Consider the following 27,784-nt stretch of genomic DNA (forward strand, 5'->3'; position numbering starts at 1 on the left):
TCCAATTTTTCCTAGCAAATGAAACAGATCTGGTGGAAAATAAATACAGAACTTTCAGGAGCAGCATCGTTCAACAGCATTTGAGGGGAGATGAAGAGATTTGAATAGATCATCCCTTTACACCTCTACACATCCCTCCTCCCTCCCTTAAATGCCATCTTTAATAGAAATAAATTAGAATAAATGATCAGCCCTTGCCTCCTAAAGACAGGTGGCAGGGTAATATTAAAAGAAATGAATAAAAATTCATTTAATGAGCATTGTTAATTAAACCTGGAAATCAAAGAGGTCTGAGTTGTGGGAATTCAGAGGAAAAATGAAAATGAAGGGAGCTGTAGCTCGGGGCAGGAAGAGTGGAATTAAATTAAATGCAATGTGGGATTGTGTTTGTTAATGTCTATCACACATCACGGTGTGTTACAGTTGGGGGTAAAGGGTTTGTTCTCTGCTCACACACAAATTTCACGCTGCCACCAATGGAAACTCCTGCACAGCCACGGGCAGCCCGCTCCCGGCGGGTGACACGGTGAGACCGCGGGGACCCCGCGGGGACAGGGCGCCCGTGGGGCCGGGGATCGTGTGTGAGCGTGTGCGTGTGTCCGCGGGTGCCGCGAGTGGGTGCCGGGCTGGGCGGGTGTGCGTGCGGGTTTGCACCCCCCGCATGGCCATGAGGGTGCATCACCGCACCGGCGTGGGGGGGGGGCGTCAATGGGGGTCACTCTGTGCCCCCTGGCAGGGCCGCCCCGTCCGCCCGGCTAGTCCCGCCGGTGCCCGGTGCCCGGTGCCGTGCTCAAGGACCCGGTGCTGCGGGGTCGCCTCGCCCTGCCCCGGAGGGAGGGCCCAAAGAGAGGGAGGGATGGAGAGGAGGAGGGATGGATGGAGAGGAGGAGGGATGGAGGAGGGAGGGATGGAAGAGGAGGGATAGAGAGGAGGAGGAGGGAGGGCTGGAGGAGGGAGGGAAGGGCGGAGAGGCAGACACGCTGCCTGTCGCTGCTCCCCGGTTTCCCCTCGCTCTCTCTCGCCCGCCCTCCCGCCCGTCCCCTCGGGCAGGGAGCCAGGCCCGGAGCACCCCCAGACACTTCTCCCTCTGCCCAGGCCCGGGCTGGGGCTCTCCGCTCCCCGTCGGGGAGGAGGAGGAAGCGCCCCGGGGGGACCCCCGGGCTCTCCCGGCAGGACCGGCCCCGGGCCCCGCTGCGGCCGCCGTCGGGCGGAGGTTGCAGATGCCGCCGGGGCTCTCGCTGTGCTCACGGCCGGGGCCCCCGCTCCCTGCTCGGGCTAATAAAGTCAAACCGTAGAGCACCGCCGCAGCCCCGCAGCCCGCCCGCACCCCCGGGCCCTCCCGGCCCCCGGGGCTCGGCACCCGCTCCGGGCCGGGGCGCTCCCCGACAGGGCTCTCAGGCGGCGCGGCCCGGGGCGGGGGGAGCCAGGGGTGGCACCGGGGAGGAGAGGGGGGGGTGCGGCCCCTTGCGACGCGGGAGCGGTGCGGGGAGCGGCGGGAGCGGGGCCGTCCGACGGCGCGGGGAGAGGCACCGGCCGCGCTCCCGGGGGCGGCGAGAGCCCCTCGCTTCCCGCCCCGGTCACCGTCGGGAGCCGTCGGGAACCGTCGGGAGACGTCGGGGCCCCGCGGGAGCGGGCGGCGCGTCCCCGTCCCCGCGCTCTGACGCGCGCTCCCGGCGCGGCGGGCGCGCCCCCGCCGCTATAACTGGCGTGCATGGAGTCGGGGCCGGCGCAGTGGAGCGGGCGGGCGATGGGAGACGCCGCTCCGGCGGGATAGAGGGGCGGAGACGGGGGCACCCCCGGGGCCCGGCCCGCCCGGGGCTCGCCGCGGGCCCGCACCGATGCTAGTGCACAGCTACCCGGGCATGGTGAGTGCGGGACGGGGCGCGGGCGGGGCGGGACGGGACGGGACGGGGCCGGGACGCGGGGCGGGGGTCGGGGCCGGGGGTCCGCGCCCGCCTCACCGCCGCTGTCTCCGCCGCCGCAGGACCGCGCCGAGGGGCTGCCCGGGGCGCCGGCCGGTGCCCGCCTGCCGCAGCTGCCCGCGCTCAACCAGGCGCCCTACGGCTCGGCGCCGCCGCTCTGCCACACGCCCGCCGCCGACTTCCAGCCGCCCTACTTCCCCCCGCCGTACCCGCAGCCACCGCTGCCCTACCCGCAGGGCCAGGAGCCCGGTTACCCGCACTTGGGGGACCCGTACGCGGCGCTCAGCCCGCTGCACCAGCACCAGCAGCCCGCCTGGCCCCCGCAGCGCGGCCGGCAGGAGGACGCGGGGCTGCTCTCGCAGACCCACCGCGCCCTGGGGCTCGACCCCCGCCGCGAGTACCCCGCCGTGCCCCGCCTGCTCCACGGGCTGCCCGACGGCGGACACGGCCTCGCCGACGGCCCGCTGGGCCTCCACGGCCTCGGCCACCACGGCATCGAGGACATCCAGGTACCGGCGGGACGGAGGGAGGACAGTGGGGTGGTTGCGGGGGGCGGATGCCGAACGGAGGGGACCGATCCCGCCGCCGCTTGTGCGCCCCGGGGGCTGGGGGGGATCCCGGCCGGGCCCGGTCGGGCCCTACGGCGTCCCTACCCCCGGCAAGGAGGGCCGCCGGGCTGGGAGCCCGCTTACCGGAGCTCGTCCGTGCCCGAACGATTCCTCCTGGCCGGGGGGCAGCGGGCGGACCGGACACCGACCGCTCGGGGCCCACCCGCACCGGCAGCCGCCGGCTGACGGCTCTTCTTTCGGTTCTTTCAGGCCGTGGACGACGGCGGGATGAACCTGCTCGATCAGTCCGTGATCAAGAAAGGTAAGAGCGCGGCGGCACCGCGGGACGCGGCACCGGGCCGGGCTCCGCGCCCCGCTCCTGCCCTCGGGGCTCCCCCCGCGTCGCGTTCCCACCGCGACACCCGTCCCGCGGGGCCGCTCCCGGGGCTGTCTCCGGCGAGGCTGAAACGAAAGCGGCGGGTGCCGGCGGGCCAGCGCGTCCCTCAGCCCCCAACCCGGTACCGAGGCCGCCGCACCTTCCCGGTACCGGGGACCGAGGGACCCGGACGGACGGGTCCGGCTATGGGGGAGCCCCCGGGGCCCGCACCGCCGGCGGCCGCGGACGGTTTGCGTGGGAAGCCCCGGGGATGCCCCGGCGGCAGCTCCTGGTGCTCCCGGTCACGGCGGAGCGGGCCCGTTCGGCGGGGTTCGTACCGGGGGGAAGGACGCGTTTAACGGCGGCGAGGAGGTGGCGCGGCCGTTGGATCCGGTGCTGCCCGTCCCCGCGGCGGGGGAGCATCCCGCAGACCCTCGGGCGGCCGCCCCCGTCCCGCCGCCGCCGCGGCTCGGCCCCCGCCTCGGCAGCAACCCCGGGCCTGCGGGGACTCCCCGTCTGCGGCTCCAGAAACGGGGCTTTGCCTCGGTGACCGGCGGGGAGACCAGCCGCTCCCTCCCGGGGCCGGAGCGGGGCTGCGGGGCCGCGGGGCTTGCGGGCAGGGGCCCGGCGCGGCCCCCGGGCTCTCCCGCCGCCTCTCCTAATTTACTGCCGATTCTCCCCGACCCGCGGAACAGCCCCTCTGCTTCCAGACAAAGCCCCGCGGGGAAAACAGCTCAACTCGGTAAAATATTTTTCTAATAAAAACTTCACCGGGGCATTGCTGGGAGCGGGGGGGGGGGGGGACGACACACGACACACGGGACGGGACGTGAGCGATTTATGCGGCCGCTCGGGGCGAAAATTCGTATGAAATATTCAAGCGCTGCTCTTGGCTTCTCCCCGCGATTTTGTACAAAAATATGTAGACGGGAAGGACGTGTTTAGCTGCTGCTCGGTGGCACGGTCGCCAGCACAGGCGGGCAAACGGAACCGCAGCCGCCCGTGAGGGTTCGGCGGAGGGTAAGACGGGCAGCCCGGTGCCCGCAGCCCGGTGCCCGCAGCCCGGCGGCGTGCGGGCTTGCTGGGGGAAACGCCGAGACCCCCGGGAGCAGCGGGGGCTGGCCCCGGCCGGGCAAAACGCCGCTGAAACCGGGAGGGTTTAGGTCGGTAGCAGCATCCGGGGCTGCAGCGAGCTCCGGTCCCGGTCCCGTCCCGCCACCGCTCGGGGGATGTTTCCCATGGCCCAGCCGCAGCCGAACCCCCCGGTAACTGCCCTGCCCCGGCAAACCGGGAAAAATATCCCGATGGTGCGGGTCCTCCCCCGCCGACATCGGCGGTGGCGGTCGTTACACCGGGGGGAGCGGCGTTCACGGTGCGTTACAGCCCCCTTTCCATGAAAATTGTTATTCTAAGAACACAGCTTCATTACACGCGGCATTTCAGTGGAGCATTAATGACCGTAATTATTTTAGCTTTAATTAGAGCACATGAGAGGCATTTCATTAAATATCCTTGCACGAGGGATGGTTGCAACAAGCGGCGTGTGCGCTCTCGTTGGGCCGCCGGCCCTGCGCTCGCTGCTCTGGGGCTGCCAGCCCCGCTCGAGGTGCCTTCAGAAAACATACGGCAATGGGAATATTTGTCTGGAAGTTCGGTTGAAGTTACGGTGATTTGGGATTTTTTTCGCCTTCTTTTTTTTTTTTTTTTTTCCCCGAAACGCGCCCTTACTTAGAAATTTTCGCCTGCCTTCGGGAGGATTTGTTGTTGTTTAGTGCCCGATTTGTGCCTGCAGATCCTCTAGTCCCTGTTTCGGGGGACAAAAAAAAAAAAAAAAAAAGAAGAAAAAAGAAAAAAAAAGAAAAAAGAAAGGGGAAAAAAGGAATAAAAAAAGGAAAAACCAAATAACCCTGGCTGGAAAGCGGGGCTGTGGGTGCAGTGCCTCTGCAGCCCCTGTGCCTGCGGATGCTTGCTCTTCCCACTCCGGTTCCCTTCTTTTTTTTTTTTCCCTGCTGCGTTAGGAATAACGATGCAAAGTATATTTTGGAGAATGATCGGATTCCGACGGCAGCCTTGGGGGCGATGCGCTGCCGGGGTGTCCCCGGCTCTGCTCGAAGCCCCGAGTTTGCTGGAGCAGCCTGAGAAATCCATAGATCCAAAGCAAAGCGTGTTTGTGGGGGGACGCGGGCGCCCCCCCGCCAAAGAGCCAGCAGCGACCCCGGGAGCCGCGGGACGGAGGCGCGGGGGGGGATTTCTCGTAGCGGAGACGGAGTCCGGGACCCCCCGGTCCCACTCCGGGCGGCGGCAGCACCGGGGGCCGCATCCTGCGCCGCTGCCCGGGGCTCGGGCCGGGCTCCCGCGGGTCCCCCGTATTTCCATGGCCGCGCTCCCCCTTCTCTGCGGGGCGGCTCTGGAAGAGGTGCCTCAAAAAGGAAGCTGGGGAATTCTGGAAGCCGCAGTCGAAGCGGGGGGGAAACGATCCTGCCGCAGCCCCGGCGGCCGATCACCCCCGGGGACAGGGACAGGCCCCGGGCGGCAGCCGGGAGCGGCGGGTGACGGGTTGCGTGTCCCCAAAATAACCGGGGGGTTGCTCCGGTTCGGGGGAAGCGCTGCGGGCAGGAGCTGCCGGGCGGGAGCGGCAAACGCCGCTGCCCTCCGCTCCAACCGGGCGAATTTATTACTTTACAGCATACTTTATTTAATTTTTTTTAATATATAACACGGAGTCGTTCTTACTTCGCTGGCTCTGCTTTGAGCTGACTCCCGGGGGCCAGGGGTGAGCCCGAGGCGAAGCCTCGGACCCCGCGGCCGGAATGAATTACACCCTCGGAAAAAAAACCCCAAAAATAAAAATATCAGAGAGAAATCCCGAGCGGTTTCCAGGCAGGCGGCGAGGGCGAGGAGGTGTGCGGGTGGAGAGCGGGGTTTCTTGTGCTTCTCTCTCCGTGGGGAGTGAGGGGAAACGCTAAAAAAAAAGCAGTTTTGTCATAAATCGCGCCGAGACCTCAAATACCGCACCGGGGATGATTAATCCTTGAATTCCTGACGGTATGGCCCTCGGACAGAAACCTGATATAAATCTGTGCATGTGAAAACAGATAAATCTCTCCTTAATTAGTTGCCGAGATACTGTTGTCCTGGTTCAACAAAAATATTAATTACCTGCCCCAAACCCCCCCCCAAGTCACCTTTTAACTCCTGGGCTCGCCGCCGCTTTTCAGTCGAGCCAAGCGCAGGGACCCCCGCTCAAAACCAGCTGGAAACGGGAGGGAAGCGCCCGCAGCCCCCGGCGGTGTCCCCGCAGCCTGTCACCTCCCGCGTCCCCGGGGAGCTCCGGGGCCCGTCCCCATCGCGGGGGGGGGGGGGCCGGGATTGCGGGGTCCCCCCCCGGGGAAGGAACGGCCCGGAGCCCCGCAGCGCGATGCCAGAGTATCCCTGGCTGCGTGTTTGCTTTTCCCCCTTTTCCTTCTTAAATAAACTTCAACGGTTTTAGCAGTTAATATCATTACAGGGGATTTTCGAGGAGACCTTGAGGGGTGCAGCGCCCCGGTACACCCCGGGGGGCTTTTCCCAAGGCTCGGGGGGGGACGGAGGTCCCCGTCCCGCGGCCCCGGGGACAGCGCCGGGAGGCACATTTGGGCTGGAAACAGCCGTTCAAAACGGAACTTCCACGCTCGCTGTCGGTTGGTGACTCCCGTGGGCAGCCCCCGGGCCGGGGGCGCTGGGCGCAGCCGCGGGTGCTGCGGGGGTCCCGGGGGACAGCCGGGGCGGGGGGGGCCGGTTCGGCGGCGGGGAGGCCGGGTGCTGGTGGAGGCAGAGCTGGGATCTCGCTCGGAGCGCGGAGAACAGCACTGGAAAACGGAGGGTGAGCTTCCCCCGTACTGGTGCGACAAACAGGGGCTATGTTTAGTTTGAGAATTAAACGGGTAAAATCCCGAATAGGGGAGAAGAGCCTTTATGAATATTTTTTTTTTTTTGTATACACATTTATTCGTTCTTCCTCCTTTTCAAAAATATTTCAGAAATTATTTGCTGTCTCATTTTTATTGTTGGTGGATTTTTTTTTGGTAGGTTTTGGTTGGTTTTTTGTTTTTTGTGTTCCCCCCCACCCCCCCCAAGCATTTATATAAGACCAGGAAGATATTTGACTTGAAAACAGAAAAATTAATTCTGAAAAAAGTTTAGTCCGGGGCTTTGGCTGCTTTAGGCTGCAACACCTACAGGCATTTTCTGCTCTGTTCACCTGCTGCCCTGCTGTTTAGATGCCCCGGGACAGTTACTCACATCCTGCCACGACACCCCCCCAGACAAACGGCTGGAGACCCAGCGAGCCCTGAGCAGCGGTTGCTCCTAGTGCGGGTCCTTCCCTGTCTGAGCGCAGAGAGGGTGATTTTCTGCTTATGAAACCAAGAATTACGCCATTGCGCTTGGTAGCAAAAAAAATCCTGCAGCTTGCTCGTAAAACAAGGAGGGGTTTTATTGCTTTGACATCCCTTCAGGATCAGCCCAAAGCTTCTGATAGAGCCTTTTTATTACAAAGAAAAATACAAATCTCGTTCCCTGGCCGTGGGAGCCCGGGGGCACGCTGGGGTGCGGGAGCAGCCTGGGGTCCTGCTGGCAGTGAGTCAGGGCAAGTCGGGGCCCTGCAGCAGAGCCACGGGGGCCTGCGCACCCCGCTTGCGGGCAAGCGTTTTGGCTGCAGCATTTTACAACCCAGAGCAGGGTGTAGCCAGTGTGGGCTCGGGCTGGCACCCAGGCGTGCACGGCCCACGGGCACCACGCGGCTGGTGGGGAATGAACTCCCCAGGTTGGCGTTGAGGCAGCAGGATTCGGCCGCTGCGCTCGCTTTCGTGTTTGTGACTTGTTTAAATTTCCATGTGAGGCTTTTCGGCCGCTCCGGAGTGGCCATGCTAGCGTTTCTGCTCAGGAATGTGGACCTGTTTGGCGGGATGCTGGACAGACGGAGGGAAAGCTGTGCCTCGGAGTGCTCCGAGCCCACATTTAGAAATACTGCAAGAAGTAGCTGTCACTACTAAAGAATGCAGCAGAGGAGGGAGATTAAGACCGAGATGCTTAGATCCACTCGCCACCGCATGCAAGCTCCAGGTTGGGATGGAAAATCTCCCCGTGGGCTGAGCGTTCAGGGCTGCTGGCGGGACCCGGGTGCTGGCGTGGCGGCAGCGGTGCCATTTCTCCTTGGTCTCAGCACGGGGAGGAACCGAGCTGTAAGAAATGCCGCGGGAAGCCAGATGTGGCAGGGAGGAAAAAAAAAAAAAAAAAGAAAAAGAAAAAAAATCTTGAAAGAATGGTAGATTAGATAAACATCATTTCCTGTGACGAGCAAGGTAATAAATGAGGTCATCCTCTAAAACACCCGGGGCTGCGAAGACACGTCTTTTATAAGACTGGCCGCAGCCAGCGGTGCTTGGACTGAAGGCAGGGGCAGGGTGCTGAGCTCCGCTGGCAGAGCCCCCCCGGCCCCCTCCGGCTCCATCTGCTGGGGGAGTTTGCCTGAGTAGGAAAAGGGGCTCACCTGGGACAAGCCGGGTCTTGACTGGAAGCTTTGCTGCCTTAGCGCTGCTCACGAAGGCTTTAAAGTTCAGACAAGCCCTCGCACACACCGGGAGATAGAGCCTGCATCAAATGGCAGGCACACCTCCGAGCCCCGCGCTTCTGCCCTGCGCACACGGGCGTGCGCGGCAGGAACACCTACTAATCAAACAGAGAAACTTAAAAGAAAGTTTTTACTCTGAACTGCATCCAGATCACCATTCCTCCATTAAAATTATATTTTTAATGTCCCATAATTGCACCAGGATAAAACCAGGTGTGTGTTCATGTGAGATAACACACGCGGGTACCGGCGAAGGCGCTGGGCTTTGTCTCAACCTCCCCGCTGCCTCCCGGGCATGTGTTATCTCCAAGTTTCATGTACCTTGTCATGACTTACTGTTTAATTAGATGTTTTTAAATGAATTTTTTTTTCTTTGTTAGAAGTAAAGAGCAGTTCTTAAAGGGTAGGTTCAGAAAAGCCAGCTTGGGTTGCATTTTAGCATGTGGCTTGAGTCAAACCAGCAGCGCTTGTCCTCAGCTGGACCCCAGGTGATGCTCCTCCACGGGCCTCCACCGAGCGAGCCCCGGGGACGCGCTGGGCTGGCTCTGGGCAGCTCTTCCTCGATTTCTTGGTTTCTGTTTTTGCAGCTGGGTGCCTTGGCTGGTGCTCGTTGGGCTGCCAGGGCTGCAGCCATCCGTGCTCACGGGCAAAGGGGTCACCGGGGCCTGGCTGTCCCCTGCCACCCCGTGTGCTCCCTCTGTAATTTGAAGAACCGTGTAAAGGCATGGAAACTTCTAGGGAAGAGCACAGCACACGCTCCCACCCTCCTGGGTGGTGGGTCACGGCCATGTCACACCACAGCCCTGGCTCCCACGGGGGGTGGGTTGGCAGCGGGGCCACCGGGAGCAGCCTCAGCTGAGTGACGTGGTGCTTGTCCCCATGGAGGAGGTGGCAGGGGGATCCTCACTTTGCAGACAGTGCCACGCAGCAGGCATGCGCCTCGTCTCCTGGGTCACAGACATAGGTAGACCCACGGGGACTCATTCATGTGCCTCCAACCCAGGGTCACACCAAGCCTGCAGCAGAGCAGAGGCAAATGTAGACCCTTCCTTCCTGTTTAGTGATATTCCAACATACATGATCTCGGGGAAAAAAAAAAAAAGTTTTCAATCTATCTTAATTATTTGAAGAGCCCAAACGAGGTTCTCTGAAGTCCTAGACTAGCACCCTAACCACTAACCCATCCCACCCTTTCCTGTGTGATCCTGGGGAATTACTCATTCTTGCTGTCCTTCCACTTGTTTGTTTATTTTAATTCTTAATGGAGGAACTAATTAGCAAATGTGGATATAACGCTCGGAGCTGCTGCATGCTCAGCTCTCGTCTCTGCGCCCTCTCCCATATGGAGCTCTGCTGTGTCTGGGTATCGGAGAGAGGTGAAGTGTTGGGTCTCGGTGGAAAAGAGCAGAGAGGCACAAGGAAGCGAGAAAGAATGGCCAGAAGTGAGCCCAAACCACCCGTTGTGATTAAATACCCCAGAATATGGTGCGCCTGCGGCTCGGGGGGCTCTGGCGCGGGACGAGGGGAGCTGCGAGCGGGTTCACCTTTGCAGCCCAAAGAGCCACGGCAGCTCCTGCAGCGTCTGCGGTGCGTGCTTGGGATTCCAGCCCGGCCGAGTCTCCCCACCCTCTATCTCAGGCATTTATCTGGCATCAGTCACCCAAGTGCCGAGGCGCCAGGGAGCAGGGATGGGGTCAGGCCCTATTCCCTCCGGACTGGTTGGACAGGTCTCAGGGAGCCAGCGGTGTCCCCAGGGAGGCGGCTGCGTGGGGATGGCGTGTCCCCAGGGCTCCCTGCGAGCCCCGAGATGGCCCCACGCATCCGACCAAGGCCTCTCAGGGTTGCTTCAAGCCCAAGATCCAAGTTAGCAAGAGTCGGGGGCTGTTGTCGGAGAGACGTCACCAGAGGGTTTGTAGACGGTGCAAGAGCTGTGCCGCTGTCACCCACGTGCTCCCGCGCCGCCGGCTGGGTTCTCCCCACACTGGTTCTGTGGCTGGTCAGAGTTTTTCCCCATAGGAAGATACGGATGTTGCTCCTTCCCGAGGGCTCCTCTGTGGTGGGTCCCGGCCGCTGCAGAGGGTTTCCCGGTGTGGCCATGGCAGCCCGGGCTGGGACATGGTGCTCACCAGGCAGCTTTGCCGGACATCCCGCCAACGCACAGGCATTACAAACCCAGGGCAGCTTCCGAGCGAGGAAAAGCGAAGGCGTTTTCGCTGTGACAGTGGGCAAGCAGAGCCTGTCCCCAGAGCGATCCCCGGGTGAACGCACAGAGCCGCCCCACTGCCCTCGGAGGCTCGGAGCACGCTCTGCGCGTTGGCAGCAAGTTCTATATCAAGTGAAGTATTTCCCCCCCCCCCCATTATTTTTAATGCCTAATCTTTGCTGAAGGGTCTTTTGCCCTTCAATAATCTAAATACATTTTAACAAATTGATAGCAACAGCCACGTGGCTTACATAGGATCTGCCGCCGTTTGCGGAAGACACTGCATCTTTGTTCTCCCTTTTTAGATTATGTAGATCCAAGCCACACAAATTCAGGCGCTTCTATAGGGAATACAGGGAAAACCTCTCAAGCATGTTACTGTAAAATGGATTATACTGTTTAAACACATAAAGATCCCGTAGACTGGTTGCCAAAATGTAATGGGAGTTTGTGCTGCTAAATGAATAAACCTGTGCCGGTTGATGCCACGGGGCAGAGCGATGGAGGGGGGGTGCGGGTCCGGGAGCGCTCGCGGCCGCGCTGGGCTTGTGGGGGGACTTCGGGTGAAAAACTTGCCTTGGCATCAGCTCGGAGCAGTGCAGGGTTCCGGTTCCTTTGGCCCAAATCCTCAGGGTCTCCAGCCTCCTGATTCAGTTCCTGCACCCCCGACACCTGCGTGGTTTCGTGCTGCGAAACATGTGAATTCCGTAAAAACAGAGGCAGAGCTACGTAGGTCCATCCAGAGCAAGTTAGCAATTGGTCTGAATTTTAAATATTTGTCCTTTTTCTAATGTAGATACGAAAGGGTTTAGCTGCAGATTGAGAGGAAAAAAACAATTTTGAATCAGGGGGGAATGAAATAATCTGAATTACTGCACTGAAGTGGCTTTTCACATGGGGTTGCAGCGGGAGGAGCGGGAAGCGCAGCGTTTGGGAAGGGGATGCTGCGGCACCAGAGCAGCTCTTGCAACGGGCAGCAAAACCCACACGCAATAAACATCTGCAAATGCACTTGGGCATTCAAAAGCAGAATCCAAACCCTTTTTAATTAATTTCCTGCTAAGGTCTGAGCACTTGGGTTTCCCTTATCAGGGGGACATTTTAATCGTTAATATTTGCTGCTTTCCAGTGGGGCATTCCCCAGGTCACTGCTCAGGCCGCTCTTCCAGAGGCTCCCCAGACAGCACAGCCCAATCCATCAAACCAAGCACGGCAGGGAAAAGTGTGGGAACGCACCACAAATTGTTCATCAGCAGTTTCCAAAAAAGTTCGCAAAATAATCTGAACAAGCAGCACACGTGAGGCCGAGTCATTCCCCAACAGTAAAGCAGGGAAATGCATTAGCCGAAATTATTAATTGCAAACCTCTTACTAACCCCTTCCCAGTCCCGAAGGAGCAGAGGGTGCTTTTGCAGGGCTCTGAGTAAGTTCTGTTGTTATACTGGCTGGCCGTTCCTATCAAGGCACAATGCACTAAGCAGGTACCGTCCGTAACTGAGACGTCGCGTCTCGGGGAGGCTGAGCCTTCCCGCCCCATCCATCCATCCCAAAGCTCCCCCGGAGACACCTGCAGTGACGACGGCAGGTTCTTCGCTGGGTGAAATAGAGGCACAGAAAGAAAAATGCAATTAATATCATATGGCACCTTAGTATTGGTTCGTAACCTAATTTATTGATTTGCATGGGAAAGAAAATGTTAAGTATGGGAGCTTTGCATAGGCATGGGACCTCTCCTGATCAGCGTTCTCATGGGAATAGTTTGAGGCTGCCGACTTGTGTCCCTGCTCCCTCTCTTCTTCCGAGGCTCCGAGATCTATTTCCCTACTGGGACTCAGCAATCTGGAAAGCCCAGAGATAAAAAAAAAAAAACACCCAAGATTCTTTCCATCCTTCCATTTGAAAAGGCCTTTGAGCCGATTACGGCGTTTCCTAGAGAGGCTCTTTGACATGGGGACTTGGTTCAGGTTGTGCGTTCAAGATAAAGAAAATACCTGTATAATCCCCTCTAGGAAGAAAGGATAATTACAGACTGCGGGTTTGAAATATAGCTGATGGCACTGACCTCCTTCCCTGGACCATCAATAAATACCTCTCTGCTGAAACACCAGGAAACTGAAGCAGCTGAACTCCGCAGCACCTCCTCGGCGAAAGAGGGCTTCTAACGCCACGGCAGGAGCAGTTGCCTCTGGCTCACACCCACATGCAGAAACCTCTTTATAATACCTATCTCCTCTTATAATTTACATCAGAGACATTCAAACGAAGGTTAGATCAGTTCACTGGAAGCTCTTCCTGAAAGGTAGCAGCGATCCCTCGCCTTTCTGGAGCGCCTTCCGTCGGGGGCTGTGCACCAGCACCCCCCAGCCAGAGCCGCAGGACCCCCAGCTGCTGGGGGGAGCAAAACCCGGGGGGGGGGGGGGTTGGGGCTGTTGTCACCGGACCCGCAATATCGTGGAAGCAAATCCCAGCGGCTGCAGCGAGGAGCAGCCAAAGGAGGTCTGCGGGCGTCCCCTCCGCAGGGCAGCACACGCAGAGTTTTCTGGGGCTGCCCTGGACCCGCAGCGATGCCCGACGCGGCCGAGCCGGCCCCCGCGTGTCCCTGGAGAGGGACCGGGGGGCTGAGATGCTCTCAGGGTGGCTGAAGACGCGAGATTGCTTTGCCCCACGTAGTCTCCTAAAAGGATTAACTGATACCTCCTTAAAATGCGATCTGAGCCGTAGCACACTCCCACTTTTGAAAGAGATGTTGCAACCAAAGCTTCAATATCCAGGGGTTCGGCGCTGCCGAGGAGGAGGATTTACCTGTAATGTATCCAAGGAAAGAAGAAAACAGACTTGTAAGACGGGCAGCGATTTGCATGTTCCCTCTGGACTTGTTTTTCCCCTCGCAGCACCCTGAGCTCCAGCTGGAAATGGAACCGAACAAATAACACCACGATAAGCAATTCAATTTCCAAGTACCACAAATTTTCCTGCTTACAAATCATTTTGCAGACAGGTAGCACCTTTCTCATATGGAAATGAGTCGGTCCTTCATCTTTTTGTTTTTGTAGGCAAAAATCTCTTTTCCCCTCAGAAATCCCCGGAAGCGGACGGTGCGCTGTCAGCCCCCAGCACGGCACCGCAATCCCGCGGCTCCCGCACGCAGAGCCTGAGCCCGGGCTGCAGACGCGCCTTCCGCACTGAATATTTACGCCTAACAGTGGCCGTTTCCAGGAATCGTAGCGGTGGTGTCAGACACAAGGGTTTGTGAAGGCGGATGGGGAAGGAGAGGGAGCAGGACGGGGGCTCGGGGACGGAGCATCGCCAGCCTGGCCGATGGCAGAGGCGCGGGGCTGCAAATCGTCTCTGTGGAAACTCCTCAGGGAAAAGCAGGAAATTCTCCAAGGCTTTCTGGCTCCCTGGGCAAAAGCCTTTGAACAATGGGTTTCTTTTGCTCCTTCTTCTTTGTACCTGGAACTTAAAAAAACAAGGGACCCACCTCTGCAAACCAGAACAAGGGTCAGAAACTTCATGCTTTGCCTTGAAGGCACGAAGCTCCTTCCTCCCTCGGCTGGATCCCAACCCAGCCATCCCCAGCCCAGCAGTGTTTTTTCTCTATCACCCTGCTGCCCGATACCTCCTGAAAAGCCCTCGCAGAAACAAGGTTGCGGCATCCCATCACACCCACGGCATGGCTGGAGGTACCAGCACCTCATGGTCACGGGAATTGCCTTTCCACGCCTGTCCGCTTCTCCAAGGAGCATCTTCACATCCCGAGCTGAGGCGCTGGACTGGCTCCTTCGGGCTACATTTACCACCCAGGGGTTTCTCACCTGGAGAAATCTTTCATCCAGGGATCACCTGGCAGGTTTTAATGAGGTATCACAGCATCCCTCCCAGGTAGGTATTATTATCTCCATTTTGTTGCTGGAGACAGTCAGGCCCAAACTCATAAAACCATCCCCCAGCAGAGCAGGGAGCCGGCTGTGTCCGTCCCAGCCATGGGCTCCCCACCACCCCCGGCCTGCCCAGGACACGGGGGGAACAACGCCAACAGGGTCATCTCCAGCTCAGGAGAGTCAAGGGACGAAGCCTTTGGAGTTCTTGGAAACCAGGAGCTGTTTTGAAATCACTCGCTGAATCAGAGGTTTTCATGCCACAGCAAGCGGAGTCGTGCGAGTTGCATCACCTGACAGTTAGACCCAAGGTGTGTTTAAAAGACAAACTAGATCCAACTCGGCACAAAAAAAAAAAAGCATCTCTGACAGGAGATCACCAGCCTCGCGGGTTCGAAGGGAGGACGAAGCCGTGGGTACCTGCTGTGTAGCACCGGGACGGGCGACTGGCGGGGGAGCGCGTCACTGCGCCTGGCTGCTCGATGCGCTGGTGAAACGTGTAACGTATTGCAAGGGGTACCTGCCCCGCAGCGTTAAAGGAGGCGGTGAGATGCGGAGCCCCATGGAAACGCCTCCCGTGACATTATACGGATGAAGTGCGGACAGTTTCCCTTCCCTCACTCAGCAAGGCATCGTACAGCTATTATTGACACGCTGCCACTCTCAGCGGCTAACTTCAAAATACAAGAGCATCACGGGACAAGATGTTGCAGTGACAAATATTGCACAGCATTAAAAAGAAAGTTCTGGAGTTATAAAAGCAGAGGCCGTAATTAATCAGTTTTCTATAGCTATTGCTCAAGTGTTAGAAAGTGCTGTAAAGCCCGGATTGCTCATAAAAGCATTCCCCCCGACCAGAAGTGCATGCATTCAGATCATGCCCATATGCCTGATCTTTGGTAAATCATTTAACTTGTTCTGTGCCTCAATTTTCCCCAGCTGCAGTAATGATCCAGCTCACCCAGGCGCTGGGAGCCAGTTAATGACTTAAGTGGCTGGTCCTGTACCAGCCCTGGGCTGGGGATTAGCGACGTGTGAAGCTCTTTGAGGTCTGTCAGTGGAACCTGATTTCAAAATCAGTTTTCCCTCTCGCATCAGATCCCTCCGACACTCGTGCTGCGCAGCCCCGCAGCATCCCCAGGAGCGGGGGCTCACGGGGGCACAACGCTTCGCTGGGGCTTTCGGTTGTGAAATCCGGAGCCGAGCTCACCTCTGTGTGAGGAGCCGAGCACCAGCCCCACCAGCCCGGCCCTTCTGGATTTGCCGAATTAGGAGCAGCAGGATTAATCTGGACTAAGCAACTCTTCCATGGGGGGAAAAAAAAAAAACCTCTCAGGAGTGCCTGGCAGCTAAAAGAAAGAGCAAAAAAAAAACTTTAAGTGGGCAAAGCGAAGCAACCAAGCCTCGATGACCGAGGGGTTTCAGGGAACGGACTAGGATTATTTTTTTTAGCTTCCCCCATGTAGCCATACCTACATTCTCTCCAGCCACTCGTCCTGCCAGGGCCGTGCCCAGGGCTTTGGTCCCTCTCCTGCCACCCCCAGCTCCCCGGGTGACACTAACCCACCTGGCAGCTCATTTTCTCAAAAGCCCCCAGTTTCTTGCAGAAACAACTCCGCCAGCAGCACAGCACAGCTCAGCTGGTCACCTCGCGTTCTCCTCGCGTCCCCCCGATCCAGCGGTGTCTCTGCCACGAGGCTCCCAACCAGAGGCCACCGGCACCAGCGGGCCCGGCTGCAGCTCCCAGCTTTTGGGAACAGCCTTTCCCCAGCTCCCCCTCCATTCACCCATCTACCACGCAGCTTGCAGAGCTCACGTAGGGCCAATTGGGAAATAATAATAGCAGATAGCAAAGGCAGACATAAGAAAAAAAAGACCTTATGCTCCCCAGGAGTTTTCTGAGCCGTTGCTAAAAGCCTCATGTCCCCTTTTTCTCCTTTCTTTGGCCAAATCAACCCAAGCACAGCCTCAAAGAGGGAAGGGCAGCTTGTGACCCGCCCTTTATAGCAGCCCGGGGTGGGCGGGGGGCCCAGCTGAGCCCTGTCCCACTCATCAGGCAGGGCCGGAGGGAGGGGGTCAGGCACCTGGGCACGGCAGCTAACCCTTTCCCCGTCAGCCCGTGCGATGCGTCGGTCCATCACTGTACGAACGAGCATCTCTGGAGCGTGTTTCTGCCGAGAACCCGGTTCCCCACGGTGGGGAGCGGGCGCTGAGCCTGCCCAAGCCGCTGCCGTGGGGCCGAGCAGGGCGAGAGCCGGCTTATTGAGGGAATGGCGCCGTCCTGTCCCCGTTCCGAGGATGGGGGTCTCCATGGCTGAACCCAGGAGACCTCAGAAGGGGTGACCAGCGCAGTGACGCCGATGTGACATTTCTATTCCCAGCTGCAAAGCGCTGCGTGGGGCTCAGGTCCGTGCATTGCCCGGCCGCTGCTCTGCTCGGGCACGGCGGCACCGAGTGCCTCCTGCTTGCCTTGTGGCTATCTGGCACCTGGTGAAACCTCGTCGTGACCCCCCCGTCTCTGCCCCAGCGGTTCCTTTCTCTGCCCCGTAGCTGGGACGAACCCTCGCCACGAGGCTGCGCGAAGCAGCGCGTAGCGTTTCCCGGCGGGGCCGGGCGCCTGCATGTCCCCGTCCGGGTCGGGAAGGGTCCCGCAGCCGGCGGCGGGCGCAGGGGGCGGCGTGCCGGTGTGCCGGGGCGCTGGGCTGTCGGCTGCGCGCCGTGCCCGCCCGCAACGCTCTCATGCTTCCTTCTCGTCTGCAGGCTGGCTCAGGTGCTCCGATCACCTGCTGCTTGCGGGAACAGGAAAGCAGCAACTGAAGATCGAGGGGGACTTTTGGTTTACTCAGATGACGAGAGACAATTTTGGTTCCCCAAAAGCCAAGGAAACAAAGCTGTCAGGCTTTAATGGTAGCTTGTCTCCCTCCTGCAGCATGTTTATGGGCAAACAAGCTGCAGATCAGACCAGGCAAACAGCAGCAGGTGAGGCCAAATAACAATAATTAATAATTAATGGCGAATGTGGCTATGTTTTTTTTTGTTGTATTGAGGCAACGCTGTCTAATGGATGAAGCACTGTTACAGGACTCGAGAGACCGGCTCAGCTTCCAGCGCTGCCGCTAACCTCCGCGGGATGCCGGGCCACCCACCCGTTCCCTTTCTCCCTTCGCATCCCCCCTGCCCCGCTGCCGAGGGTGCCAGCTCTCCGCGGCACGGCCGGCCCCAAACCGTGCCTGCACGTGCCGAGTGTGACGGGGCTCGGGCCTCGGCGGAGGCCTGGAGGCAGCAGAGCAATGCCAACGTTCACGTTCTGTGCCGTGCCCGCGTGCTTGGCTTGTGGCACGGCGCGGGGCCGACCTGCCTGCGCTGGGAATTGGCCTCTGCAGCGGTACCTCCGGGTTACAGCGCTTCAGGGGGGTTGTTTCCGACAGTAGGGTCATTCCTAAAAATGCCAGTACGTGTTGCAAAAGTGCCGTGGTGTCTCCATGTCATCACCCCGCTGCGCACCGGCATCCATCCCTGCCTTCCCACCGCCCTGCCGCCCCCTCCCCGCACGCTGCGTCGGACCCATCCCATGCCTGGTTTTCCGTAGGCTCCAGGTTTGCCTCCTCCCCGGATGCCATGTGTCACAGACATGCGTGGTGAGACACGATTCCCCACTCTCCTGCACGGCTCTCCAGCCCCTCGTGCGTATGTAGGTCCCCAGCCACGCATGCGGCTTGAATGCACGCCACCGCATGATTTCAGGCATGCACAAATAAAGGAGCGTATCAATTGCGCAGAGCTCGTGGTGGACAGACAAAGCGTTTGATACGACAAGCAACAGCAGCTCTCCAGGGGTGCCTGGTTTGGGGTGGCCCTCGCTGCGGCAGAACCCACATCCGCGGGGTGCCGGGACCTGCCGCACGCCTGGCAGCGCTGCACGGGTGTTTGTAAAACATGCTCTGACTGTTTATTTTAAGGGTGTCCCCTAGAGACAAGTACAACCTGTTCTGGGACTGTGGAAGAAAGCTTTGAAGTTGCTGCTTCCTGGAAGTAGCGCCGGTTTCCTTCGTGGCGCGGTGATGTTCTCACGCAGGTTCTTCCCTGAACGTCCCTCCAGCAGCGACAGCCGTGGCTGACTCCAGCGGGGCACCAGCGCACGTTGCCCTTCCGTCCCCCGGCTTTGTCCGAGTTTCACACTGAGAGGAAACCTAACGTCCCTTAGCTCCTTCCCATTCATCTTTTAGTCTTAAAACATTGGCCGTTTTTATGTAACATGTGCTACTTTTTTATTGCCGCGCTAACGAGTTGTTGAGCTGTATTTACAATATGCTGATTGTAAGCGCCCCCTAATAGGTCCAGTCTACGTACCCTCCCCAATTAATTTTCGGGTTTTCTTTTTCATTCTGGGCGTGTGTATTTCCTTTATAAAACCTGCACCTCGCCCCGGTATTCGTTGCTGCGTTACTTGCAGGAACCATCCGAATGTGCGTAGTGGAACAGCCATTACCGAGGAACCACAAAGAATGCCAGGGCTGGAATGATCTGGAGCGATGGCATTTGCAGAACTCTTTGGATTCTTTCAAAACCTGTTTGGTTTTTTTTTTTTTTCTTTTTTTTTCCAGAGTTAAATTGGTTGTTAATTTCCGAACATAAAAGCCAAAGAGATTTGGCAGGGGTTTCAGCCACGGTTTTTACCTATAAAGCTTTATTGCGTCTAAGAACATTTCTTACTGGAATGACGTATGGGAAAACCGTGCCCACTTCACCCCGGGTGCGATGCCATGGGCCCGATGCGATGCTGCAGTCGCCATTGCCTGTCTAACCTCTGGTGTTAACTGGCTTCTGCCCATTAAGTAAAAGGAAGTCTGTGCTGGATTAATTGGGTTTGATTTTCTCAAGCTTCCTTTAAGCCAGGGATGAGGAAAGTTTAGGGCTGCGGCTTGTTGTGGGGCTGATCCCGAAGCTGAAGTCAAAGAAACTCTTTCCACGGGTTCCTGCGGGCGCACACCGGGCAGACACGGCTCTCGGCCGCCCTGGCATCGCCCGGCGTTTCCGCAGGGTGCGGAGGTGGTGGCTGCCGGTCCCGCCCGGCGGGACGCAGCCGCGCGCCCAGAGCTGCCACCCCGTCCCCACGCCGGGAGAGGAGCGGCAGCCAGCGCTTCGCCTGCCACCCGCCTCCGCGGAGCGGGCAGGGAGGGGACGCCGGTCTCGGGTCCGGGCGGCGATGCCGCGGACAGCCCTCGGCCTGCCGGGAGACCAGCCCAAAACCTTGGGTTTAATTAACAGTTGAGCTGGGAGGCGTGGGAAAGCAGGCGAGAGCAGCGTCCAGGCTTCTTCCATATTTTTTTTTCTTTATTTAATTTAGTTTCATCACCTCACCTCTCTTCTTTTATTGAGGAAAATAAGGAACTAACAGATACCCCAGCCAGCCCCGCGGACGGCAGCGCGCGGGCGCTGGGGGCGAGAAAGCTGCAGGAGAGTCACCGAGCAGCGTCCCCGGCTCGGGAGTCTCTCAGCCACGGTCTTCTCTCTCCTTCCCTTGTCTCCCAGTGCCCATCCCCTCGAAGGCCAACGGCACCACCATTTCCAGCCTGTCAATGAACAAAGATGGCCTGATCGGAGGGGTGACGAATCCCAACGAGGTCTTCTGCTCCGTGCCCGGCCGCCTCTCTCTTCTCAGCTCCACCTCCAAGTACAAGGTGACCGTCGGGGAGGTGCAGAGGAGGCTCTCGCCCCCCGAGTGTCTCAACGCCTCCCTCCTGGGAGGGGTCCTCCGCAGGTGAGCTGCTCCTGAGAGCCCCGGGACACAGGGATGGGCCACATGCGGGAATACAGGGAATACAGCAGACTTTGTGTTCAGCACCAGCGCGTACCTCTCCGATTAACGGAGACGAGAAATTCCGGTGTGGGGCTATTGGGGAGTAGCATTTTTGTTGCTTTTTCTTCTTCCCCATCAAACCTAAAAAGCTTAAACTGGGATTAGTTATCGTTATTTTAACATTCATTACATTGTAATTTTTTCCCCCTCCTTGTTTTCTCTTTGCAGAGCAAAATCAAAAAATGGGGGTCGGTGTTTAAGGGAAAGGTTAGAGAAAATCGGACTAAATCTACCTGCGGGAAGGCGCAAAGCTGCCAACGTCACCCTGCTGACATCCCTGGTGGAAGGTAAGAGTCACGCTCCGCGCTGGCGGAGGATGGGAGTGCCGGAACTCCCATACCCTTCATTTGCAGCTTTCCACAAACGAGAACGCTTAAAACAAAGTACACAGCGGTCGCCGCCGACCGAGACTGGAAATATCCCGGTGTAAGTCTCCGTGCTGATTCAAGCACGTCTGCCTCCCGAAACTCAGACATTTCCGTCGGGCCAGTCATAGCCCACAGGGAAGGGGCATCCGCAGCCGGAGCGGGGCTGCGAGCTCCCTTTCGGCTGGGTCTAAGCGTGCCGGTCACGTCTGGGAACTAGTTCTCGTAACGCTTAGTCAGGTTCATAGAAACCAAATACAGAAAAGCTTGAATAAAGCTGCCAAGGGTCTAGTGGCCGTTCTGCAGCACCGGGCGCCCGCTTAGGACACGGCTCAGAACATGGACCTGTTCTGTCCAGGCTCCGTCGCCCCGCTCGGGGCCGGGTCCTGCCTCCCGTAAGAAGGAGCTGCCCCGTGTCCGAGCCCTGCCCTCCTCCCCTGGGACAGCGGGGCACCAACGGGACACGGGGGAGATGCCGCAGCTCCGAGGTGCTGCAGGCGGAGGTAAAGCCGGCGGCGGCAGCAGCATCCCTCGGAGCGCGGCAGAAAGGGCTGGCTGCGGAAAACGTGCTGCGGGCAGCCTGCGACCTGCCCCGAGGTGCGAGGTGCCCCTGCTTGGAGCCGCTTCTTTATTTGCTCCCCTCCCACTTTTTGCCCTATGGAAATGACGATGTGGCCACTGCACCTTGGGAGAAAAGGACACGGGGTGCAAACAAACGCACTGACAGCTCCGGCTCCCTCCGAGCTTTGGAATCCATTGTGTTTGCGCCCAGCGTGTTGGAGGCAGCTGCCTGCAGTTTCTGAATAGAAAATCATCTCCATTGTTGCCGGCAAATTAAATGACCCGCTTCATTAGGCGGAGGTTGTTACTGAGGGCAGTTGGTTCGTGTTGAATGAAAGGCTGATTTCCATTAAAAGAAAAGAAAGAAAAGAATGAAAGAAAGGAAGGAAGGAAGAAATGTACATTTTGATTTCAGGTGGCTGCTGATGTTTTGGTTGCTGCTTACCAGCTCGCAGTAACTAAGAGAGCGGTGCCACGGGTGCTTGATGGATATAATTTCCTCCTGCACCTCAGTGTGGTGGTACTGGGAGATGTTTCACCCAGAGGAAGGTGCTGTTGCATTGTCATTACTCGACATGCAGAAACTGGCTTGGGCCCCTGTGCCCCAGGCACCCTCTTTCGTGGACGTTTGCTGCCTTGGTTTGATTTGTTTCCCCGCCTCTGCCTTCGTAACGGCTGTTCATTTAAAAAAAAAAAATACTGGGTGTTTTTCGAGGACTAACGATAGACTTTTTCTTACACTGACCCACAGCGGTTCGTACGGATGGGGGAGAAGGGGGACCGGGGAGCCCAGGGAGTGCCGCGAGGGCTGCAGGTAGAAACGCAGGCTCCTTTGGGAGCCCTCGGCACCCGCACCCAGCGCTCGCCCTCTCTGGGGCACCTGCTGCACGGGAGCAGCTCCAGCACGGCCCCGGGGGAGCAGCTCGGCCCCGGGGGAGCAGCTCGGTGTGGTTCAACTGCAGAAACACCCCTGAGCCCTCAGACTGGGTGCGCTCAGACCGAACGCTCTGCCAGCCCTGACGTCCTGCCCCGCCAGCGCCCGCTCTCCTCCCCTGGGCTCTGACAGCCCTTTCCGAGCCGGCCGCCTTGTCCCCGCTGCGGAAACCTCTCCAAAACAGCAGCCAAACTGCCGTTAGCACGTGCAGCTGCGTGGCCACTCGCACACACTCGCGGTGGAAATAAACCCTGGCTCCAGCCTTGGCTCTCACCGTGAGGTCACACAGCCCTTTTTTATCATCACAATAAGTGTTTTTCAGCAGCTATTACTTTCTGATTCTTTTTTAACATGCAGACGACTGCAGTTCCGATTCCCTAGGTTTACCTTATTTGCTCCTTCTTTGGAGGAGGAGATAAAGCGGAAAGTGTTATCGTTATGCGGGAAGCGCAGACACTTTCCCCATAACGCGGCTCCACAGCCGGAGCCCCGGGAGCAGGGCAGCCTGTGCTGGGATCTGGGTTAATGCTATTAGGATGGATGGCCTAATACGTACGAGCAGCAGGGGGGCAAGTCAAATTAGCTCTGCCTGCCCGACCGGGATTTCGGGTGTTGGGCATGATCAATTGCCATCAGCTCTGATTATTTCCACGGGGACGCCTGGAGATGGATCAATTCCATCAATGGGTGGGCATTTCCACGGGGTGATGGATACGCTGCCTGCGCGTCCCGCCCGAGGGCCCCCGCTCGCTGCGGGGGGATGTAACCCCCGTCCTCCTGCCCCGTTCTCACATCCCTGTTTCATCTTGCGGTCACGGGGCTCAAGTCGCTTTTTCACCCTCCAGCCCCCTCTTTAAATCTCTGCTCAGTTGGGAGAGGCCAAGCAGGAGATTTTTGGAAGAAGCGGGGAGAGAAGGAAGCAGCGAGGGAAGCGCCCGAGTGAGAAACCCCTCTGGCCTTCCTCCGCGTGGAGGGGCAGCCCAGAGTCACACCTCACCCTGCTCTAACTCCAGCGCTGTCTCGATGCTTTTTTAAAAGCGAGCAAAGGAAGGAACCCGCTTCTGTTTAGAGTTGGCAACGGGTCATTGAGACCCACGTGGATTAATTGTCTTACAGAGGAGTACAAGAAACCCGTAGTGGTGTCTCTGCAGCAAGAGCCAAAGGTGGAGAGAGCTCTTGGGTGGTAACTGGGAAAGCGCTCCAGTCCCAGCAGAAATAAGGCACCTCAGTGAAATATTGTAAGGCTGAAGTTGCCCAGAAAGTGCTCCCCTTTGAGGCGGGGGCTGACACAGCTTGTCGATCTGTCCTGCTCGTAGGCGAAGCCGTTCACCTGGCTCGGGATTTTGGGTACGTGTGTGAAACGGAGTTCCCAGCCAAGGCGGCGGCAGAGTACCTGTGCCGACAGCACTCCGACCCCACGGAGCTCCACACCAGGAAAAACATGCTGCTGGCTACCAAGTGAGTACAGACGGCAACACGCCACCGCTGTGTTAGGTACCCGCAGCCCAGAAGGGCAGCGTTAGCCCCGAAAGCTTACTCTTCTGCGGGGAAGAGATGGCCTCATACGCTGCACGCAGACCTGGAAGATGGTGAACAGTTAGCATGGATTGATCGTTAGCAGCCAGGTGGATAGTTAGCATGGACTGAAGGGTTGCTCCAACATGGGAGAGGGAAACCTAACCCCAGGGAGCATTTTGGCACAGCCACATGTGCCCCTTCAAAGCATCAGTAGCTGCACCAGCTCCAACTCTGCACCCAGGGGCTTCCCCCAGGGCTGGAGCCGAAAACCCCCGGAGGGGAGGCAGCCGCTCAGGCAGGGAACGGGAAAAGAGACCCCAAACACAGCTTCCCGACAGCATCTATAGTAACACAAACCTCTCTCTTGCAGGCAAATTTGTAAAGAGTTTGCAGACTTGATAGCCCAGGATCGCTCGCCGCTGGGGAACAGCCGCCCCTCGCTCATCCTCGAGCCCGGCGTCCAGAGCTGTTTGACTCATTTCAGCTTGATAACGCACGGCTTCGGGGGCCCCGCCATCTGCGCAGCGCTCACCGCCTTCCAGAACTACCTGGTGGAGTCCCTCAAGGGGCTGGATAAAATGTTCATGAACAGCACAGGGAACGGGCACACGGCCGGAGACTCCAAAGGCTCAGAAAAAGAAGTGAAGCATCGGAAATAAGGTGCCGTCTCCCTCCCTCTCCCCGGTCCCGACGGAGAACACGGGGGGATGGGGGGGAAAGATGGTCCAGTGCACTGTTTTCTGAACTGCTGCATTTGAACTTGGGATGAAGCTCGTAAAGCAAACAAAGAAAAGACAAAAAAAAAAAAAAAAGAAGATTTAAAGAATTTAAGAAGAAAACAACTCTAATGGACGTAGTGAGATTGAAAAAAAACAAGCCAGGTTAATGGCTTTGGGGGTTTGCCTTTTTTTTTTTTTTTTTTTTTATTAAAATCGTGGATGCAGGAAGCCAAGTCATGTGCAATTTTATTTCGTTTTCTTTTAAAAAAACCCGTAGTGAAATCCTGACATGCTCCAGGAATTTGTTCCAACTGAAAAACTGAGAGGAAAGAACAAAAGCCTCCTGGAGGCGAGGCCGGAGCGGCAGAGGGCAGGGAGCCGGATCGCTGGCTGGACCTGGATTTATCGGCTGCTTTTGACAGGCGAACACAGCGGAAACCTTCCTGCTTCCCCACCCGCGGCCCGCTCCTAGAGAAAGTCGCCAGCAGAACTGCTTTGGATCGGAAGCGGTTTCAGACTTCGTTTACAGTTTTCAAACTGAGACTCAGCGTGGATTTTCCCCGGGGCTGCGGAGCCCGGAGCCCTGGCACGAGGAGGGGGAACAAACCGCGAGGCCCCCGGTTCCCGGAGCCCCTTCCCGACTGCTGCGGTCAGAGCCGGGGGGAAAGCAGGCGAAGTTAAACCCAGGACTAAGCAAAACTCCACGACCTACAGATAGCAGCACACAAGTTTCTAAAATTAATAATAATTAATAAAGCACAAGGAGCAGAACTTGAACCAGGCCAAACTGAACTGTTCTAAATCTGTATATATTTATTTATGTGTAATTAAAATCTGAAAGTTTTAAAATGTCCAGTGTGAGTTATTTATATCAAATTGAGTTGGGGTTTTTTTGTTTTACTTTTTTTGTTTTGCTTTTTTTTGTTTTTGGGTTTTGTTTTCTTTTTTTTTTTTTTTTTTTTTTTTTTAAATGAAAGTCCTTGGATTCTCTGCCATTAGAAATGGGAATGAAGTTTTGGATACACAAAACTGTAGCATGGACGAGATAGGCTGTGATGATAATGACTATAGAAGTTCTGCAGGATTTTGTACTTGCTGTTGTTTCTCTTAATGCTGCAATAGATGTACAACACCCACACCACGATGTCATTCTCATTATCTTAATAAACCTCTTTTTATTCGAAGAAAGCACCTCCATCGTCTTTGTGAACAAGGATCCTTCTACCCCTGGGCTTGTATCTTGAAATATTACCTAGATTTAAGAAACAATCTCCTCGAGCTCCATGGCTGACGTTTGACTGACCTGTGCAGTCACAAATAAAGCGTTTGGGACGCCAGGAGCCGGCGTTAATGCCCCGGTCTCGGAAGCCATGGCAGCCGAGCCGGCCGGCGCCTGCGGTACCGCCGGGGATGAATAGTGAAATGATGCGTTTGCAGATGCTCCAGAACTACTCAGGGTAGTCAAATCCAAACCTGTCTGTGAGGAGCTGCAGCAGGACCTCATGGTATCAAGGCAAGGAGCGATAAATTAGCAGATAAAATAACCCCACTAAGCTACACGCAATGAAGCTCGCTAAATCAGCTGCTACATCTATGGCCTTGTTCAGGACAGGACTCTGAAAACAGCCACCTTGTACTCACAGGAGGTTGGCAATACAAGGAAAACGGTGGGAAGTTTTAGGAAAGGATTAACAAACCAGAACACAGATTGCACTGCATCGCACACACGTGTTTGCACGGGATTCTGTTGGACTTTTCTCTGGGTTCTACCCATCAGTTTTCTCTGGAGGCTGCAGAATAGGCCGGTGATAACAGAGAAATAATCAAACAGTCCCAAAAAGGACCCCAGGCTTCCGGAGGGATTTGCCTTTTAGAAAAGCGTGAAAGGAAATATTTTACGTACTAATATAATTTGTGGGGATGGCTCACAGTCAGAAACTCGCAACTAAATACTCCCTTCAAAAGCTTAGGGATGCATTTAAATTGGGAATCGGATTGGAAACGTCCCTTGGTATGAGGTTTGTGAAAGCAGAGACCTAAACGACAGGCTCTGCAGGTCTGGGTTTGCTCTGGACCTTCCCAAAGGAAGAGCCAGGGAACAAGGAGGAGCCAGGGAGCAGAATGGAAATACTACAGACACATTAGAGCCTTGTTTACACTTCAAAGCTATTTTGGATAATGCAGGGTGTAAGCCGAAAGCACAGAAAACTATTCCTATTTAAAATTATTCCAAAATAGGAGGCCCTGTTCTGCATCAGCATAATCCACGTTTAAAACGGATTATGATAAAGGAGAGTAAGGTGCTTTTCTGCTGCAACACAGGTTTCCCTACGTGGACCCTACGTGGAGTTATTTAGGATAACTACCCTGAAATAATTCCATTTGTAGACATCCTCTGGTGCACGGTATCAGAGAAGAGCAAACTACACTCCAATACATGATGAAAGTCTCTGTGTGCACACTGTAATATACAGGCGTGAAATATAATTTCATAATGTAATCATAGTATGAAAACCTGACTTTGTTTGGGCACTCTTTGAATATCAAGGAATTCTTAGACACAGCAGCGATGAGCAATACAAAGGATCAGGAGATGCCTACAGTAATTACATGCCACGTCCATCGGGTGGAAAAATACCTCCCTCCTTATTTTCCTCTTCGGGTAACTGCAAGGCTTTTGAATGTTTTATGAGGAACAGTCTGGTGCCCGAAAGACCAGGATGCCACCCATTACCTTTTAATTGGGAGGAAGTTTGATGATTTGGATTCACTTGTTGATTCTACCAGAGATGCTCAAGACCGACGATGGACGTGTCATGTGGGATCAACTTTCTAAAAGCTTTGAGACTTCAACATCCTAAAACTTTGGGCATCTTCATTTCCGCAGGCCCGCAGAGATGCCTGAGAAGAGCACGGCTGCCAGAGGTTGTACCAGGCCAATTATTGTTCGTCATGAGTTAGTACCCGAGTTCCCCTCCCGGCTCACTGTCAAACATCCCCTGATGCATTCTTTGCCTTTCCATCCTAAGACGGGAGAGAGAAAAAAAAACAAAACAAAAAAAAAAAAAGGGGGGGGGCATTTTACACAATTCATGGCTCAACCCTGGTACAAATTCCCACACTGATTACAAATATCATCGTGGGAAAATACGTGGGATTGTGTCAAAGAGTAAAAATAGACTCAGACCCATGGTTTCTACGCTTGTTATAGAACACTCTGGAATTTCAATCCTAAAGGGGAATTGAAAAAAAAAAAAAAATCTTTTTTGAATTAATTCTGAATGAACGA

At 56.9% G+C, this 27,784-nt stretch overlaps 1 protein-coding gene across 2 annotated transcripts; it reads left to right on the forward strand.

The window, feature by feature from the left end:
• The first annotated feature begins 1,463 nt into the window (after positions 1-1,463).
• On the forward strand, positions 1,464-27,514 carry TFAP2E (transcription factor AP-2 epsilon). 2 transcript variants are annotated; one of them, XM_063355903.1, is made up of 7 exons: positions 1,464-1,865; positions 1,985-2,431; positions 2,741-2,792; positions 20,071-20,299; positions 20,567-20,685; positions 23,575-23,716; positions 24,147-27,514. In XM_063355903.1, exons 1-7 carry the CDS (start codon positions 1,839-1,841, stop codon positions 24,433-24,435), a joined length of 1,305 nt encoding a protein of 434 aa, XP_063211973.1. In that variant the 5' UTR covers positions 1,464-1,838; the 3' UTR covers positions 24,436-27,514. The 2 variants fall into 2 exon arrangements, with proteins under 2 accessions (XP_063211973.1, XP_063211974.1); XM_063355904.1 differs by lacking the exons at positions 1,464-1,865; positions 1,985-2,431; positions 2,741-2,792 and adding an exon at positions 16,749-17,517.
• The last annotated feature ends 270 nt before the right edge of the window (positions 27,515-27,784 follow it).

Source organism: Chroicocephalus ridibundus, chromosome 19 (assembly GCF_963924245.1).
Source record: "Chroicocephalus ridibundus chromosome 19, bChrRid1.1, whole genome shotgun sequence".
Classification (NCBI taxonomy): domain Eukaryota; kingdom Metazoa; phylum Chordata; class Aves; order Charadriiformes; family Laridae; genus Chroicocephalus; species Chroicocephalus ridibundus.